The 20193-nt window shown below is 43.2% G+C and overlaps 1 protein-coding gene across 2 annotated transcripts in view; it reads right to left on the bottom strand.

Moving 5' to 3' along the window:
• The window catches only part of KLHL24 (kelch like family member 24), a 121367-nt gene that overhangs the window by 51074 nt on the left and 50100 nt on the right, over positions 1-20193 (bottom strand). For both annotated transcript variants that reach the window (XM_073625819.1, XM_073625821.1), the window contains exon 2: positions 3464-4432. In XM_073625819.1, coding sequence (XP_073481920.1) covers positions 3464-4380 — 917 coding nt within the window. In that variant the 5' untranslated portion in view covers positions 4381-4432. The remainder of the gene's footprint in view (positions 1-3463; positions 4433-20193) is intronic.

Below are 20193 nucleotides of genomic sequence, written 5' to 3' on the forward strand. Positions count from 1 at the left end.
ACGGTAATCACCTGATAAATAGCTATTTACAGTCCTGCATTACTAAGGGCACTTTTAACACTGGGGCAGGGGGGCATCAGCGGTAATGCGGCGTTGTACCGTCGTTTTAGCTGCGCTTTTCGACCGCTAGCAGGGTGCTTTTTACCTCCCTGGTGGTATGATTATTTCGGATTTTAGGTGCTGAAAGCGGTACAATTATTTTGCATGGAAATGTGGCGTTTTATATTGTAGGCCTGTAATTCTTAACAATAACACACTTAAATCTGTCCAAACAAGAGTCTAGTAGATATCCCAGCTATGATGAAGTTTGAAACACAAAAACATAAATTATAATATAATAAATAAATATAAATAATTTAAAAAAAAAAATAATATAATAATAATAAAATAAATTTCCCTATGATTCACTATTGCTTAATTCTGCAAGTGTTCTAATTTACTATCGCTGTTTTCTAGCTGGTCTAAAGCCACTTTTGACGTAAAGGGACACTTTTTGGTTGCTATGGACAATCTCCAGTTTCCAGTCAGAAAGAACAGTGTATATCATGTAAAACTGCATGCAGGGCATGGGCCAAAGCTCTGGGGACAAAAGGGATGTGAAATGATTTCATACAGTACTGTAATCTGTAAGATTACAGTACTGTATGTGTTATGGATTTTAAATTTTTTTAAATTTGCCGCCAGACTCCGCCCCCGTGCATCGAGACGCTCGCAGGGAACGGAGCCTGGCACGGAGAGGCTTCAGAGGAGACAGAGCCCGCAGACACAGCGGGGGACATCGCAGGATCCTGGGGACAAGGTAAGTAACGCCGCCCCATGATCCTGCAATGTAATCCCGAGTGTGGCTCGGGGTTACCGCTAATGGGACTGAAATTTAACCCCGAGCCACACTCGGGAAAACCATCAGGGAGGCTACCCCCTTCTAGTGGCCGAAAAAGGCTTAAAAGGACCCGCAAAGCGTCGCTGCCAAAGCACTTTGTGAGCACTTTGGCAGCGCTGTCCATTGATTGCAATGGCAGGGGCACTTTAGGAGCGGTGTATTCACTTCTCCCGCAATGCCCCAAAGTTGCTGCTTGCAGGACTTTTTTTCCCGTCCTGCAAGCGCACCACTCCAGTGTGAAAGCACTCGGGGCGCTTTACAGGTGCTATTTTTAGTCCTTTAGCGCCTGAAAAACGCCTCAGTGTGAAAGTAGCCTTACAGTTTAATTTTTCGGTTTGTTTGCGCTCCCCCAAAAAATTGTGAGCACCAGCCGCCACTGTCTGACTTCCTCCTGGAATCCAAATGTAGCCAGGTGCTTGGCTAAGAATAGACAGTGAGAGAAATACGGTTGTAGCTGCTCTCTGTAGCTCCTGCCCTGCGGTGCTGAACTGGTTAAAGGAGAAGTATGTCTTTTTTTTTTTTTACAGAATCCTACTTACCTAGGTGGATGCAGCATTAGTCTCATGCTGCATCTGTCCCCCGGTGCCTCTAACACTGAGAACCTAGCGATCAAACCCCACCGATCACTCGGTTCTTACAGCTCCGTGAGCAGAGAGCTGGTGACAGTCAGCAGGTCTCTGCTCTGCCCCCCCACGCTCACAGGACCGCTGGGCTTTAGAGGAGGCAGAAGTGGCTGGCTCACTGAGAGGCTGAGTTGGGTGCTGGTCCAGGCATGTGGGCGGATCCCGACTCCATTGTCGCGATCTTCCCCGAGCCTGGACCAGCTCTGTGACATCAGCTGACAGTGGGCTTCAGCCCACTATCTGCTGAAAATGGGCCACAGCTTTGGCTGTACTTCTTCTTTAACAGCTATATCTGCAAGAGCAGGTTGCTGCTGAGCAGGAACAGTTCAATGGACTGAGTAAGGTGGCACAGCATTGTGGGAGCTGTAGTCCGGAGTAGAGAGACTCTACTGTAATCAAGAGCTTTAGAACTACATTTCCCAGAGAGACTGCCAGAAGGAAGAGAGCTGCATTTTCTCAGGCTGTGCAAAACACAGCTTCTTCTTGCTATGAGGGGGAAAGGAGAATGTATACTACTGCTGCATATCGGCTGCCTGAGCGAGATCCAGAGTGCTGACTTTGGGGGTACCGACAGAGTCAGTGCAGAGCAGAGAGTGGACTAATCGCTGGGTGTCACCGGATGGTGAGCTGTAATATCACTGGGACAGGTGAGCTGCTGCTGTGGTAATTTACTATCTGCTGTTAGAGAGACCGAGCCCTTTAGGAACTGACCATACAGCCATCTATTGCTGCCTGCAGACTTGACTGGGACTATTCCCATGTGCACCAACAGTAAAACTGGGCCCCAACGCTAGCCAGTTGAAGAGTTAGGAGTGAAGATTCCCCTTTTACAGCCGCTACACACCTTTGCTTATTGTCTATGCTAAGAGGCACCTCTCAGGGGACATTGCACCATATCCTAGCCATTCTCCTGCACTCTAGACTAGTTATAGTATTATTATTCACATTGCAGTTAATGCTTATATGCACAGTTTATGGCTGAGAGTTTTTATAGTGATTATATTCTCTAGCAGATTGTGTGTGGACATAGCTTCTGTATGCTCATTTTTGCTCAAACCACCATTTACTCTAACCCGTACCAATACATTGAGTTAATTTACCACTAAACAGTCTTGTGTCTATTCTTGATATGAATCGAATTCACAGACAAGTTAAAGGTATCCACACTTTTGTTCCTATAAGTGAGTTCAGTAACTTTCACTCAACCAGGTGTGCCAATGTGCCAAAGGGGCTGAGGTTGTTCTTGGAGTCAAGGTGCAGAACAGAGAACCCAAATTACCAAGTGGCTCCTTTGGGGGGTAATACGACACAGATAGACCTGGAATAGAGGTGTCTGCAATGTGGTGGCCCACCTAATTTTTTTCTAATATCCTAAACAATGAGGTAACCATTTGTGTTCGGAGAAACACTGTGTAGCAGGTGTCTGCATGTGGTCACATTCTTCTTTCACATCTACAATGGCCAACATTACTTTGTATAAGACACAGTCTTTTCTTCCCCACATCTCCTAATCTCCTGAATTTTGTCCATTTGCCAGGGGCAACTTTGCATCTCTCTTGAAATTTTTTTTTGGGGAATTTGTTATGAAAGAACAGAAAGTTGTGATGAAATATTTGTGCATATAAAAAGTGTTACTGAACTTTTTAAACAATATTGATCTCTGCACACCAAGGTATCTGTTGACAATAATAGGTTAGCCACCAGTCAAGCTAATAAATGCAATGGATAGAAACAGTTAGGAAGAATAGTGATTAGCCAATGCTAATTATTTTAGGGGCTGCCATTGATTCTTATAGTAATGAGTGATGAACCACTGATGTAATCACTCTGTAATATTAGGGTTTTGCCTTTCCACCATGATGACTAACATGATTTCACAAATATCATATCCATTTCTTAACTGGACAACAACTTTACTGAAAAGTAAAATAAAAAGCTAAAGACATCAAAAAGGTCAAACCTTCTTGGTCTGGTACGTGGTGACATCATCTCATTTCCCAGTACGTGATATCTTCTGGCTTCATGTAGCAGCTGATAACACTCTGGAGAGTTCTGAATGAGCTGATCTACTTCTACTGTCTGAACAAAGTAGTTAGGATGGAGTAGTGGTAGTCTAACATGTGTCAAAAGTTCATGTAACACAGGCCTTCTGACATCAACATGATGGTACACCCAGCGCATGACAGCTTCAAATACCAGCTCTTCTTTGCTGACAACCAAATCATCACTGCTGATATAATCAATGACCTCTGCTTTCCCCAGCTCCAAAAATTCCTCATGTTGAACAACAACTTCAAATGCCTGTTGTGCAAATGTTTTACACTTTGTGTAAAGTGTCTTGAGGGAGTGAGTGTCTGCAAAGTGTTGGATTCCAAGGCAGTTGCAAGGGTCAAGCTGCTCTTCCAAGAATTTAGCACATGCATCACGTAACACACCAATCTGAAACAAGCTGGAAGTTTCAAAGAGATATTGGACATTTTCTGTGGTGATTTTTACTTTTCCTGTATAAACATACTGCAGAAAGCAGTCCATAGCCTCTGCAAAAATCCCATTGATCTCTACCAACATCTCTCTGCTTTCTCTGTGATCATTGCAGAACATGGCTCGAAAATAGCTGCTGCAGGCAGACAGGATGGCTCGGTGGCAGGGGAATTCTCTTCCCTCCACACAGATGACAACATCAGTAAACAGACGGCTTTCCCGGAACTCATTAAAGATCTGTAAGATGCTCTCAGAGTGAGAGGAACCAGAATTGAAGTCAAATACTTCATGTCCCATCAACTTTTGGTCCATCTCAAAGACTTTACGCTTAGTTGCAGGTGACTCACGAACTCCACTCTCCTCTCTGTTCAATCGACGTCCCAATATGAGTACCATTGTTCAGTTGTGTGGGTACACCACAGCCTAGAATTAATTAATTATCCACTACCTGCAAAGTAATCAGATAAGAAATTAGAAAATGAATTTCACAAAATGGCAAAAAAATTGTTCATGTTTAAATATTAAATATACACTGTGTATATATATTAGGATTGTCCCGATACCGATTCTAGTATCGGTATCGGCACCGATATCGAGCATTTGCCCGAGTACTTGTACTCGGGCAAATGCTCCCAATGCTTCCGCCGATACCTGGAAGTCAGCTGTGATCGGCGCGTGGGGGAGTTACAAGATTCTCCCCCCAGCGCCTTTCAGCGGCTTTAGTGACATACAGCGGTGATCGGTCACCGCTGACTGTCACTGCATCCTCCTCCATGCCCCCTCCGTTCTGCTCTCCTTCTCTGTCCCCCTCCGCTGTCCCCTCCGTTCTGCTATCCCCCTCTCCTTCTCTGTCCCCTCCGTTCTGCTGTGCCTCTCCGCTGTCCCCCTCCGTTCCGCCGTTCCCCTCTCCTTTTCTGTCCCCCTCCGCTGTCCCCTCCGTTCTGCTGTCCCTCTCCGCTGTCCCCTCCGTTCTGCTATCCCCCTCTCCTTCTCTGTCCCCTCCGTTCTGCTGTGCCTCTCCGCTGTCCCCCTCCGTTCCGCCGTTCCACTCTCCTTTTCTGTCCCCCTCCGCTGTCCCCTCCGTTCTGCTGTCCCTCTCCGCTGTCCCCTCCGTTCTGCCGCTCCCCTCTCCTTCTCTTTCCCCCTCCGCTGTCCCCCTCCGTTCCGCCGTCCCCCTCCTCCTTCCTTTGTGAATGGACAGAGTCAGCTGACTCTGTCTATTCACATAACTGAAACATTGTAATCTCCTGTGATTACGATGTGTCCGTTTATGAATGGAGAGGAGCCGCTGTCTTCTCTCCATTTATTCTCAGTGCAGCTGAGGCTGCAGAGAAAGGGACTGGGGTCTCCAGACCTAAACCCTATTGAGCATCTGTGGGGCATCCTTAAATAGAAGGTGGAGGAGCGCAAGGTCTCTAACATCCACCAATTCCATGATGTTGTCATGAGGAGTGGAAGAGGACTCCATTGGCAACCTGTGAAGCTCTGGTGACCTCCATGCCCAAGAGGGTTAGGGCAGTGCTGGAAAATAATGGTGGCCACACAAAATATTGAAACTTCGGGCCCAATTTGGACATTTTCACTCAGGGGTGTACTCACTTTTGTTGCCAGCGGTTTAGACATTAATGGCTGTGTGTTCAGTTTATTTGAGGGGACAGCAAATTTACACTGTTATACAAGCTGTACACTCACTACTTTACATTGTAGCAAAGTGTCATTTCTTCAGTGTTGTCACATGAAAAGATATAATAAAATATTTACAAAAATGTGAGGGGTGTACTCACTTTTGTGAGATACTGTATCTAAAAAGTGTGGCGTGCATTTGAATTCAGACCCTTTACTCTGATACCCCTAACTAAAATCTAATGGAACCAATTGCCTTCAGAAGTCACCTAATAAATAGAGTCCACCTGTGCGTAATTTAATCTCAGTATAAATACAGCTGTTCTGTGAAGCCCTCATAGGTTTGTTAGAGAACCTTAGTGAACAAACAGCATAATTAGGGCCAAGGAACACACCAGACAGGTCAGGGATAAAGTTGTGGAGAAGTTTAAAGCAGGGTTAGGGTATAAAGAAATATCCCAAGTTTTGAACATCATCCGAAAATGGAAAGTATGGCACAACTGCACACCTACCAAAACATGGCCGTTCACCTAAACTGACAGGCCAGGCAAGGAGAGCAACATTAATCAGAGAAGCAGCCAAGAGGCGCATGGTAACTCTGGAGGAGCTGCAGAGATCTACAGCTCAGGTGGGAGAAACTGTACACAGGACAACTATTAATCGTGCACTCCACAAATCTGGCCTTTATGGAAGAGTGGCAAGAAAAAAGCCATTGTTGAACGAAAGCCATAAGAAGTCCCATTTTCAGTTTGCAAGAAGCCATGTGGGGGGCACAGCAAACATGTGGAAGAAGGTGCTCTGTTCAGATGAGACCAAAATTGAACTTTTTGGCCTAAAAGCAAAACGCTATGTGTGACTGAAAACTAACACTGCCCATCACCCTGAACACACCATCCCCACTGTGAAACATGGTGATGGCAGCATTATGTTGTGGGGATGCTTTTCCTCAGCAGGGACAGGGAAGCTGATCAGAGTTGATGGGAAGATGGATGGAGCCAAATAAAGGGCAATCTTAGAAGAAAACCTGCAAAGGTCTGCAAAAGACTTGAGACTGGGGTAGAGGTTCACCTTCCAGCAGGGCAATGACCCTAAACATACAGCCAGAGTTACAATTGAATGGTTTAAATTAAAGCATATTCATGTGTTAGAATGGCCCAGTTAAAGTCCAGACCTAAATCCAATTGAGAGTCTGTGGAAAGACTTGAAGATTGCTGTTCACAGACGCTCTCCATCCAATCTGACCGATGTTAAGTGATTTTGCAAAGAAGAATGGGCAAAAATGTCACTCTCTAGATGTGCAAAGCTGATAGAGACATACCCAAAAAAGACTTGCAGCTGTAATTGCAGTGAAAGGTGGTTCTACAAACTATTGAATACAAATGCACGCCACACTTTTCACATGTTTGTTTGTAAAAATTTTTGAAAACCATTTATCATTTTCCTTACATTTCACAATCATGTGCCACTTTGTGTTGGTCTATCACATAAAATCCCAATAAAATACATTTACGTTTTTGGTTGTAGCATAACAAAATGTGGAGAATTTCAAGGGGTATGAATACTTTTTCAAGGCACTGTATATATGTATATATTTATACACATACTATTCAACACTGTACATATACATGATTTCACTCTGGCTGTCCAGCTTTGTGCCATGTTACATTACACTTTTTACTTTTTTTCTACTTTATTGAAATGTCACAAAGTACCTGTCTCCACCACCATGGGTGCTTGGACTGGTATTGTGCGAGAGGCCACCCTTGTCATCTCGAGCTCCACTAATAGATACATGAAACCATAGTTCCACTTTCAGGCTGAGATATTGAACTGTATCAGTGACTAATTTTAACAATCAGACTTGCAAGAAGTAGAACTCATAGCCTCATACGCAGGAACATGCCTCGGGTGCACACATGGGCGCACCCACAGATTCTGGCGCTTGGCGACAAATATAAACCAGAGGCCTGCCTAGTATCATTGCTGGATTTACTAAAACTGGTGTACTCAGAATCTGGTGCAGCTGTGCATGGTAGCCAATCAGCTTCTAAATTCAGCTTGTTCAATTAAGTTTTGACAATAAAACTTGGAAGCTGATTTATTTCTGTGCAGAGCTGAACCAGATTTTGCACTCTCCAGTTTTTGTAAATCAACCCCTGTGTCTCTTCTGTCATAGTTGTTTCACCCGGCCCGTTAGAACTTTTTTTTTGGAAGTATACAGGTCTGCATGCGCAGCTCAGTGTACATTCTCCGCATGATTCTGTGCCTGGGCAAAGTAGCTCCCCTGTGCATTTCTTGGAGAAAATGGGAGTGCTGGTAATGGAGGGGGCACTGGCTTCGCAGAGCTGGAGGGGATCCCTTTGCTAAGTAAGTTTGCCAAAATGTCCTAGTATGCTATATTTAGTGGCACAGTGTAGGGAAAAAAGCTCTTGGGAGCCCAAAATGTTTTATTCGGTCTAGCGGTTTAGTTCTACTTTAATAAATTAGGGTAATGAGCAACTTTAATATGCGTGTAAGTGTAATGACCTCTAGCAACCAATCATCTTTCAGTTTACTGAAATGATATAAGACAGATAAAGACAGTAATGGGGCGTACACACGGTCGGACTTTTCGTCTACAAAAGTCCGACAGCCTGTCCGACAGACTTCCGGCGGACTTTCAGCGGACTTGCAGCAGACTTTCTAACGAACGGACTTGCCTACACACGACCACACAAAAGTCAGACGGATTCGTACGTGATGACGTACACCGGACTAAAATAAGGAAGTTCATAGCCAGTAGCCAATAACTGCCCTAGCGTGGGTTTTTGTCCGTCGGACTAGCACACAGACGAGCGGATTTCGGGGTCCGTCGTAGTTACGACGTAAAGATTTGAAGCATGTTTCAAATCTAAAGTCCATCGGATTTGAGGCTGAAAAAGTCTGCTGAAAGTCCGGAGAAGCCCACACACGATCGGATTACCAGCCAGCTTTAGTCCGTCGGCGTCCGTTGGACTTTTGTAGACGAAAAGTCCGGCCGTGTGTACGCCCCATAACTGTGATATCTTATGGGTTGATGTCCTGTGCATATTACATTTTTGTCTTATGCCGTGTACACATGATCGGAGTTTCCGGCAGAAAAAACTTGGATGGTTTTTCCGACGGAATTCTGCTCAAGCTTGCCTTGTATACACAAAAGTTCTCTGAACTTTCGACCGCCAAGAACGCGGCGACGTACAACACTACGACAAGCCGAGTAAATGACGTTCAATGTTTCCGAGCATGCGTGATTTTTTTCACGTCCAAATTGCATACAGACGAAAAATAGAGAATATCTTTTGCTGGCTGGAATTCTGCCAGCAAAAGTCCGATGGAGCATACACACGGTCGCATTTTCTGACCAAAAGCTCACATCGGTCTTTTGCTGGCGGCATTTCCGATCATGTGTACATGGCATTAGGGAACAATTTGAATGTGAATTAGGGTTATTGATGTCAATCATGACACTAAACAGACTGTTGAACAGTGACAACTGACCGGCTGCTGTTGGATACAGCACATTTTTACCCTTTGCATCATGCTATTACCTAATCTCAACTGACTTCATTTGTTTGGAGCTGGGCCATAATGTTCTCAGGTAAAATGTTCCAAATCATGACAAGACGTGACAGTCTATATTTTGCCTGCGCAGGAGTTGAGGTGTGCTGTCAATGCTTAAAATATGCACTTATTGTTTTGAAAGACCTTACTCCTCCTCTTGAACAAGTAATAACTTGCAATGCAGACCTGCCATGGCTTCAGGCTAGGGTCTCCGAAATTTTATACCAGTGCCTATGAAGAAAGTTTTGTGCCATGAATGTTGAACAAGAAATAGAAGAAGGAAAAATTATTATTTTATAAAGTCTAAAAAATGTAGTATAACTGGGTCATTCAGTCCTTCCAGTCTCAGAAACTAGGCTTTCTAAACGATCACCTCCTATTTATACAGCTGACTCATAAAGCCAAGATTGTGAAAGCATACAAAAGATTTTACCGTTTTCTTGGCAGAAGCATGGCCACAGTGGTGATTTAGGTTTCATTCACATGGCTGGTAAAAAAAAGAAAAAAAAAAAAAAACACATTTCCATAGTTTTTTTAATTTACGGATCTGAAAGCAGCTGCATTTATTTCAATGGAGACTTTCACAGAGGTGCGTAAACATGCACTTCGTTCAGATCCGCAACACAAAATCCAAAAATCTGCAACATGGATATGCATATCTGCTTTAAGACCGCCCGCCGTCGAATGACGGCGGCAGAATGGCACAGTAGTTTAGGGTTCCCGAAAAAACAAAAACGTAGCGTTAGCGGGATCAGCCCAGATACCTGCTATCATCTGCGTTTAGCCCCTCCACCCAGCCCAGCCCACCCAAGTGCAGTATCAATCGATCACTGTCACTTACAAAACACATAACTGCAGCGTTCGCAGAGTCAGGCTTGATCCCTGCAAACGCTAACAGTTTTTTTGTTAGTGTTTGAAGCAGTCGCTGACAATCCTGTGATTCCTGTGAGTTTCACTAGTTGTACCAGTAAATTTAGAGGCAACAATGTCCAATCGAAGGTACACTAGTGAAGAGGCCTACACATTTCTGAGCATGACAGATGAGAGTGAAGAGGAAATCATCCATCTGTCAGATTCAGGCTCAGAATACGATCCAGTAGACAGCAGAGGTACCCTGACAGATAGCTGTGACAACTGAGTAGTGGTACCTGCCAAGGTCAGACGTACCCGACCCCGTTCTTCTGTTGTTGAGGTGCAAGAACCGCAGGGCTCTCGTATGGAGCAGAGAGCCAGTACTAGCACCGCTCATCCTTCTGGTGAACTGGCAAACACCAGTAGCGTAGTACATCCTGGTCGTACATCCAGCATTGCAGTAACACTTGGTGACGTGGCGAGTCCCATTAGTTCAGTTCAAGCTGTTGCGGTGGCTAGCACAAGTAGTGTCCCCCTGCCACCAAGAAGAAGACAAACACAGGCCCTTCAAGCCCATAGTTCCCTTCCCTCTGCATTTGCCAATCATAATTGGGAGCCCACCACTTCTGCAGCACCCGTACTTCCCCCATTCACTGGCCAACCCAGAATTCAGTTGTAAACAGTTGATTTTACGTCACTTGGTTTTATTCGCTGTTTTTCACGGAAGATCTCTATAGATCTATTGTGGACCAAAGCAATTTGTATGCTGGTCAATGAATCGCCGCTAATCTCCAGTTGACCATTGCCAGAGATTGGAAACCTATTACGGTTTCCGAATTTAAGACCTTTCTGGGCCTATCCCTCCTCATGAGCATAGTTAAAAAAAGTGAGTTGTGGTCATATTGGTCCACTGACCCAATTCACCATATGCCCGTGTTCTCTGCATCCATGGCCAGGAAACGATCTAAGCAGATCCTACAGTTCATGCATTTTAATGACAATGAACTCTGTCATCCTCGGGGTGACCCTGAATCGGCTCTACAAAATTCGTCCCCTCGTAAACCACTTCAACCAACAGTTTGCAGCCTTGTTTACTCCCAAACAAGTTGTCTGCGTTGATGCGTGCCTGATTAAGTTTTCTGGATGCTTATCTTTCAAACAGTATCGTGCCAGATATGGGGTCAAGTTGTATAAGCTCTGTGACAGGGCAACAGGCTATACATATAGTTTTATGAGGGAAAAGATAGTTATATGGAGCCTGAGAACTGCCCAAACTACATAGGGAGCGCTGGTAAGATTATGTGGGACTTGGTGTCACCCTTATTCGGAAAGGGGTACCACTTTTACATGGGCAATTATTACATGAGCGTGACACTTTGTAGTCTCTTGTTTGATCATGGAATTGGCGCATGTGGCACCGTGCGATCTAATCGCCGGGGCTTACCCCAGCGGCTTGTAGAGTCCCGTCTTAGACTGGGGGAGAGAGCCTGCTTGAACTGTAATAATTTGCTCGCAGTAAAGTGGAGGGATAATCGGAATGTTTTCATTCTGTCCTCCCTTCATGCAGTTATGACTGTCCAAATTCCAACGGCGACAGGTGTTGTGGAGAAACCCCTCTGTGTCCACGAATACAACCTAAATATTGGAGGGGTGGACCTCAACGACCAGTTGTTGGTGCCGTACCTAATTGCCCGTAAGGCCAAACGCTGGTACAAAAAAAGTGTCTGTATACCTATTTCAATTGGCTCTGCTGAGCGCTTATGTACTATACAAGGCGTTAGGACGAACGGGATCCTTCCTTAAATTCCAGGAAGAGATCATCACAGCCCTTCTGTTTCCAGATGGTGCTGTGGCCCAACTTCCCAATGCAAATGCAGTGAGCCGGCTGCATGAGAGGCACTTCCCAGAAGTCCTCCGTGGTACCTCAGGCCAAAGAACCCCCCAAAAAAGATGTTGTGTCTGTAGGAAACGTGGATACAGGCGTGACACCCGCTGTTATTTTCACTCCTGTCCTAACCAACCTGGTTTCTGCATCGGTGAATGTTTCCAACGCTACCACACACTAGTTGAGTATTAGCGTAGGGTACAGCACTGCACAGTCACCTATATGGCCTAAGAAACCGGAAGCTACAAGCATTTTACGACTTAGGTTTCGCCGGATATAAACAATGCCATTAGGAAATTGAGAAAGCATCTGATCACACCAGTCTTGGTGTGATCAGATGCATTGAGGGCAAAGGAGAGATCTAGAGTCTAATAGACCCCAATTTTTTTTTTAAAAAGAGTACCTGTCACTACCTATTGGTATCATTTACTTTCTCTGTGATAACAATAAAAATGATTTAAAAAAAATGAAAGTAACAGTGTAATAAAAAACAAAAAACAAAATAAATAATAATTTAAAAAAAAACACCCCTGTCCCCCCATTCTCACACGCAAAGGCGAATGCAAGCGTCGGTCTCGTGTCATATGTAAACAGCAATTGCACCATGCATGTGAGGTATCACCGCAAACGTCAGATCGAGGGCAGTAATTTTAGCAGTATACCTCCTCTGTAAATCTAAAGTGGTAACCTGTAAAGGCTTTTAAAAATGTATGTAGTTTGTCGTTGCTGCATGGTTGTGCGCAATTTTAAAGCATGTCGTGTTTGGTATCTATGTACTCGGCATAAGCTCATCTTTTATATTTTACCTAACATTTGGGAAATATAGTCTGTTTTAGTGCATTAAGATTCAAAAAAGTGAAAAATCGCTGCACAAATACTGTTTGAAAAAAAAATTGCAACACCCACCATTTTAATCTGTAGAGCCTTTGCTTTAAAAAAAAAAAATATATATATATATATATATATAATATATATATATATATATATATATATATATATATATAATCTTTGGGGGTTCAAAGTAATTTTCTAGCAAAAAACAAATATTTTTTCATGTTTACATTTTGGAAAGTAGATACCCCAAGGTATTTGCTAAAAGGCATGGTGAGTATTTTGCAGCTCTCATTTGTTTTTGAAAATTAAGAAAGAAAAAGGAAAATATATATTTTTTTCTTTTTTTAAATTTTCAAAACTTTGTGACAAAAACCAGATCTGAAAAATACTCAACATGCCTCTCAGCAAATAGATTGGGGTGTCTATTTTCCAAAATGGGGTCATTTGGGGGAGTTTTGTGCAATCTTGGCATTTTATGGCCTCCGAAACTGTGATAGGTAGTGAGGAGTGAAATCAAAAATGTATGCCCTTAGAAAGCCTGAAGATGGTGATTGGTTTTCGGGGTCCCGTACGCGGCTAGGCTCCCAAAAAGTCCCACACATGTGGTATCCCTGTACTCAGGAGGAGCAGCAGAATGTATTTTGGCATGTAATTTCACATTTGCCCATGGCATGTTTGAGCAATATATCATTTAGTGACAACTTTGTGAAAAAAAAAAAAATGTAATTTTCCCGAAACTTGTGACAAAATATAAAATATTCCATGGACTCAATATGCCTCTCAGCAAATAGCTTGGGGTGTCTACTTTCCAAAATGGGGTCATTGGGGGGGGGGTTGTGCTATGTGGGCATTTCATGGCCTCCGAAACTGTGATAGGTAGTGAGGAGTGAAATAAAAAATTTACGCCCTTAGAAAGCCTGAAGGCGGTGATTGGTTTTCGGGTTCCTGTACGCGGCTAGGCTCCCAAAAAATATCACACATGTGGTATCCCCGTACTCAGGAGAAGCAGCAGAATGCATTTTGGGGTGTAATTTCACATATACCAATGGCATGTTTATCATTTCAGTGACAACTTTGTGTTACATTTCTTTTGTCATCTTTTAATCACTTGTGACAAAAAAATTAAATATTCAATGTGCTCAACAAGCAATTTCCTTGGGGTGTCTACTTTCCAAAATGGGGTAATTTGGGGGGGGGGGTTTTACTGCTCTGCCATGTTAGCACCTCAAGAAATGACATAGGCAGTCATAAACTAAAAGCTGTGTAAATTTCAGAAAATGTACCCTAGTTTGTAGATGCTATAACTTTTGCGCAAACCAATAAATATACGCGTATTGAATTTTATTTTACCCGAGACATGTGGTTGAATGCTTTTTGGCCTAAATGTATGACTAAAATCGAGTTTATTGTATTTTTTTATAACAAAAAGTAGAAAATATCTTTTTTTTTTTTTTTCAAAATTTTTTCAAGTCTTTTTTCGTTTATATCGCAAAAAATAAAAACCGCAGAGGTGATCAAATACCACCAAAAGAAAGCTCTATTTGTGGGAAAAAAAGGACGCAAATTTTGTTTGGGTACAACATTGCATGACCACACAATTACCAGTTAAAGCGACGCAGTGCCAAATTGTAAAAAGTGCTCTGGTCAGGAAGGGGGTAAAACCTTCCGGGGCTGAAGTGGATATACATGTATGTCAGATGCAGGTATTTGGGGAAAAAAATTAAGCAAGTATTTACTGAAAATTACACAGGAACTTTTATGCTATAAAAAAAACGTGTAATAAGACCAGTACATTTTTTATGGCCATGTGAATAAAGCCTAATACGCACACATCATAAAATGTTCTACTTTCTTTCTTTAAAACTTTGTGTGTATTCAAATCTAAGTCATCAAGTTTCTTCTAAAGGCAGATATTTAGAAAGAAAGGGTGAAGGATGCAAAGTTTTACATGGGTGTCTTTGCCAGCCTAGGGCAAGCATTGCAGTGCATCCTGGCGCTCTTGGAGGTGTGGAAAAATGGATGGATATTACCCTGCCCTTTGATGACTCCAATGAGCATCAGAATACACTGCAATGCTTGCTCTAGGTCAGTGATGGCGAACCTTGGCACCTCAGATGTTTTGGAACTACATTTCTCATGATATCTCATGCACGCTGCAGTGTAGTTGAGAATCATGGGAAATGTAGTTCCAAAACATCTGGGGTGCCAAGGTTCCCTATCACTGCTCCAGGCTGACAAAGACACATGTGTAATGCTTTGCATTCTTCACTGTTTTAGCCCTGGTTCACATTGGTGCATTTTCACATGTGATTTGACATGTCAAATCGCATGTCAAATCGGCGGCAATGGGACCATCCTAATCGGTGCGATGCTGCATTTGCGGTGCCACGCCAAATTCAAAAAGTTCTACTTTTTGCGATTTTGGGGTGCGATTTTCACTGACATCTGTGCAGAAACCCTCACAGATGTCTGTGAAATCACCGCCGAAATTGGGACTGACATGCGGGAGTGAAATCGTGTGAGTTCAGCTGAACTTGCACAGCTTTCTTTTCCGCAGCTCAGTGTGAACCAGGGCTAACTCACAGGAGTAAAGAATCACAACTTTAAAGATAGTCACAAGTGATCCTCAAAACTGAGTGTATAGCCCCTGTGCAGGAGATTCTGGCATTTTTCGTGTGGGCGGAAGGCACAAGTGCACCATCCAGCCCCACTGCTGGCAGCCATGTAAAACCTATGGGAGGTGGAAAGCTGCTGTGAATGTACAGTGCATTGAATGGTACTAATGCTTAGGGCAGTATTCACCCAGGTATCAATGGCCATAATGCAGACTGCTTTTGTTCCAGGCATTCTTTCTTGAATACATACTGCCCTATACATTAGTACCACTCAGTGCTTCATCCATGCATAGCAGCTTTCAGCCCCTCAGAGATTTACAGGCTGCTAGTGAGGCTGGTGCACCTATGTCTTTCGCATGTGCTGTAATAAAAGATTATTCTGACTACCCAGCTCAATAAAGTAAACAAATGCAAAAGAAGAGCCTGAAAAAACGTAGCTTTGCTGCATACTGAAGATTCTGCTGCTACTGACCTCAGCTTTCTCCATATGACCCTGCAAAATATGTAGTTATACTGTTTTCCTCCGTAATGCCGCGTACACAGGAGTGGACTTTTTGACCAGACTGGTCCAACGGCATGAGTCCGGCAGACAATCCGATCATGTGTGGGCTTCATTGGACTTTTCCAGTCGAAAATCTGACAGACTTTAGATTTGAAACATGCTTCAAATCTTTACGTCGTAACTCCGCCAGACCCAGTTCCTATTGAGAAATCCGCTCGCCTGTATGCTAGTCCGATGGACAAAAACCGACGCTAGGGCAGCTATTGGCTACTGGCTATCAACTTCCTTATTTTAGTCCGGTCGTACGTCATCACGTACAAATCCGTCGGACTTTGGTGTGATCGTGTGTAGGCAAATCCGTTCGTTCAAAAGTCCGTCAAAAGTCCGTCGGAAGTCCGTCAAAAGTCCGTCGGAAGTCCGTCAAAAGTCCGTCGGAAGTCCGTCAAAAGTCCATCGGAAGTCCGTCAAAAGTCCATCGGAAGTCCGTCGGAAGTCCGTCAAAAGTCCGTCGGAAGTCCGTCGGAAGTCCGTCAAAAGTCCGTCGGAAGTCCGTCAAAAGTCCGTCGGAAGTCCGTCAAAAGTCCGTCGGAAGTCCGTCAAAAGTCCGTCGGAAGTCCGTCAAAAGTCCGTCGGAAGTCCGTCAAAAGTCCGTCGGAAGTCCGTCAAAAGTCCGTCGGAAGTCCGTCAAAAGTCCGTCGGAAGTCTGTCAAAAGTCCGTCGGAAGTCCGTCAAAAGTCCGTCGGACCAGTCCGTCGAAAGTCTGTCAGACCAGTCCGGTCGAAAAGTCTGCCCGTGTGTACGTGGCATAAGTGTTTTTTATATATATATATATAAATGCTGTGTGACTGCACAACAGATGTAAAGCACACACGGTAAACAAATTAATTTAACACCAAATCATGGTAAATATCTATTTTTTCAGTCTTGATGCTCTTAGATAACGTGCATCTAAAGTCTAACTTTTTTCTAGGTTTTAGTAGGGTGGTGAGAGGTTAGAACCTCCGATAGCTTTTTTGATGTCCCCGCTGGAAAGATTTGCCCTGGTGACCACTGTCTCTAGGAGAGCAAATAATGGGAAATACACAATTTTGAGTTGTCACTCACAGTCACGCAAAGTCCCGCCCTAAGATGGACATAACACAGGGACTGGGCGTGACTATGAGCGGAGCTAGCCGAACCTAGCCGAGTACACTCGGCTATGTATGAATGTCGGCGGCACTCGGCTCCGCCCACAGGACTACGAGAGGAGCCGAAAGCAGCCGAGAGCTGCTGAGAGACACAGGACCGGCTCTGTGTCTCTTGGCAGCGCCATTTTTAAACACTGCAGTGACACTACAAAGCTGCAGTGTCACTGGGCAAGGCTGCAGATGACACAACAAGGCTGCAGATGACACAAGGCTGCAAATGACACTGAAAGGCTGCAAATGACACTACAAGGCTGCAAATGACACTACAAGGCTGCAAATGACACTGATAAGGCTGCAGATGGACACTGATAAGGCTGCATTGATGGGCATTTAAATGTAAGTTTTTTTCCTTAAAAAGTTTTTTCCTTAAAATTCCCTCCTAAACTTGGGGTGTTTGTTATACGCCGGCGCGTGTTATACACCGATAAATACGGTCGTTTATTTTTTCCTATGATTCCATCAGTGCGTTAAGACATTCATTCATGGCTACCTGCTGCCTTGCAGTATACACTGAAGAATGTAGGACAGTTGCACCTAAGGGATTTAGGGGGGTAAAATGAAGAGGCCTTTACAGATGGCTTATGGACTCAGCAGCTAAAAGAAAATTCATTATGCTTTTTTTTTTTGACAACACTTAAAATTAAAAAAGAGAAAAGGCCACCCCTGTGATCCAAACAAACCAACTGCTGTCAACACTTTGGACAACGTGGTGCTGAGCAATAAGTATTGGTACTCATATTTACACACTGGGAATAGGATCCCAAGTAGCCAAATTCGCATCTTGAACCACTGGTGTATGCTGGGATCTAAAAGGATGATTTCCATGGTTCCACCCCATGTGCCGAAATGAGAAATAATCCACTTTTTTGGGGGGTATGTGATGGGATAAGACAAGTGAATATGTGAATACTTTCTGTTTTAAGTAGACTTTACTGTGATATGCATTGATTGGAGTGGGGGCATTTTGATTCATTAAGCCCCTTTTCACCATAACCTTATATGGATCCCCTGACAATATCCCTGTGATGTAACACAATGGGTAGAGATTGATAAGGCATAAACCATATCCAGTCCTGCATGGTTACCTGGGAGTACAGCATGTGGCCATGACAGCAGTGGGACTGGAGAGCACCTTTGGGTAAATAGTATGGAAACAATTTTAATTTATTTTATCATTGTGGTGGGCTTTTAATCATGAATTTAATTGAGAACATTATATCTTTATTATATACACTGGGATTGATTTACTAAAACTAGAGAATGCAACATCTGGCATAGCTCTGCATACAAACCAATCATATACATATGTATGATGTTTCTTTAGTATTGTTTTAGCTTTGCACTTTATAAGTATTATTCATATTTGTTTTCTGTATGGTTATAATGTCTTGTTGTATACAGTTTTGAAATCTTCCTGTTAACCTTAGCCAACTCCAAATGTTATACCTATTGCCTCTCCCCAGTTTCTCGACAGTTTCCTCACACACCTACACTTTGAGGCCATGAACTTATCAATGCAGGGTTTTGTTGGGATGTGTTCTGGCAGGAAGGAACTGCTGCATTACTTGAGGCCATGGGCAACACCTCAAAGTTTCAGAAATGAAATGCCTACATTAATAAAAATAAGACATCCAGAAGCGATATATAGGATGTAGCTGTCATATCATGGGTTATAATTATGTCAAAAGGAGACAATAAACCTCATTTGCAAGTTTAATAATCTGTAAGTAGACATAAAACTTCTATCTTAGTATGAGCCAACCTGACACTAATATGTACAATAAATGGCACAATTCCACTATTCATAATATAGGGGCCAGGGAAAAAAAGACAGAGGACCACACACAGGGTGCAAGCTCATTTATTACTTGCATCACACTCGAAAGCAAGTCAAATGCACTGCTTTGAGGCCAAAATGTCTAGTTTCTGAGTTGCTTTGATTTGCCATTCAGTTGCATTTTTTCTTTTTCTTTTTTTTAAATCAGAGAATAGGTTTATAAAAGTTAGAGTAGTCAGACATTAATCAGTACTACAATAGTTTACAGTGGTCATATACGTAAATGGGATCCAACTGATGAACCCATACCCTTATTATTATAATGTCAATAGTGATATACATCCACAAGCCTAGTGGTACATATTGAACATGTACCCAAGTTCAGTGCAACCATTGGGAGCCACAAAGTCCTGTTTATAACCAAATCCAAGGGGCTTTAACCTGGGGTGTCTAACCAGTTGCATCATTATTTTCTTAATTTTTATAGAGAAGAAAATTATTTTCACAAGTCAATGTCCATGTGCAGAAGTTCCAGCTTGGGTATAAAATACATTTTATTCTGTACAAGGCATTCAGGGCAGAGTTAGTTTACAACATATAAAATGGGACAAGAAGAGACACGTCAAAGTAAAACTATACTATCACCCAACTGACAAATGTTAAATTATGTTTCAGGTCCAAACACACAGGGCCCTATAAACATATCGTAATGACGTCCTGTGTCCATCCTCATCTCAAAATCTAAACCAGTAGACCAAGTGCCCTGTGACCTTTGAGGTAACGGTAGCACAGACCCAGGACTGGTTTGGCTATTTGGTCCTATTGTTCTATTCTCTACGCACAGCAGCCTGACCCATGGCACATGTCTTTTTGTAGTTGTTTTTTTGTTAAGGACTGGGATAGGGTGAGGATGAACCTAAAATAAACCAATGATGAGCCAAAAGACTTCAAACAAACTGTAGCAGAGGACACTAAAACTGATCTATTTCTTCAGGGTGAGGGTACCCCCTGTTAAAGAGAAGGTACGCTGGTACTAAACAGGGACTCCTCAAGTATAGTCCTAAATGTAAAGTTGAACTCCAGGGAAAGTATAAATACTCCGCCGCAGTGGGCTTTTCCCCAGCTGCAAGGGTTAAAGTAATTGTAAACAATACTTTTTTAAAAAAATGTAAAATAGGAAGTTATATATACCTGCTCCATGCAATGGTATTGCACAGAATGGTGGTCCCTTACCCCTTCTTCCGGAGTCTCACACCGGCGCTCTCCTCTTTCTACAAATGCCCCTGTAGCCTCCCTGACGGTATTCCCGAGTGTGGCTCAGCACCATTAGCGGTAACCCCGAGCCACACTCGGGA

Source organism: Aquarana catesbeiana, linkage group LG04 (genome assembly GCF_042186555.1).
Source record: "Aquarana catesbeiana isolate 2022-GZ linkage group LG04, ASM4218655v1, whole genome shotgun sequence".
Classification (NCBI taxonomy): domain Eukaryota; kingdom Metazoa; phylum Chordata; class Amphibia; order Anura; family Ranidae; genus Aquarana; species Aquarana catesbeiana.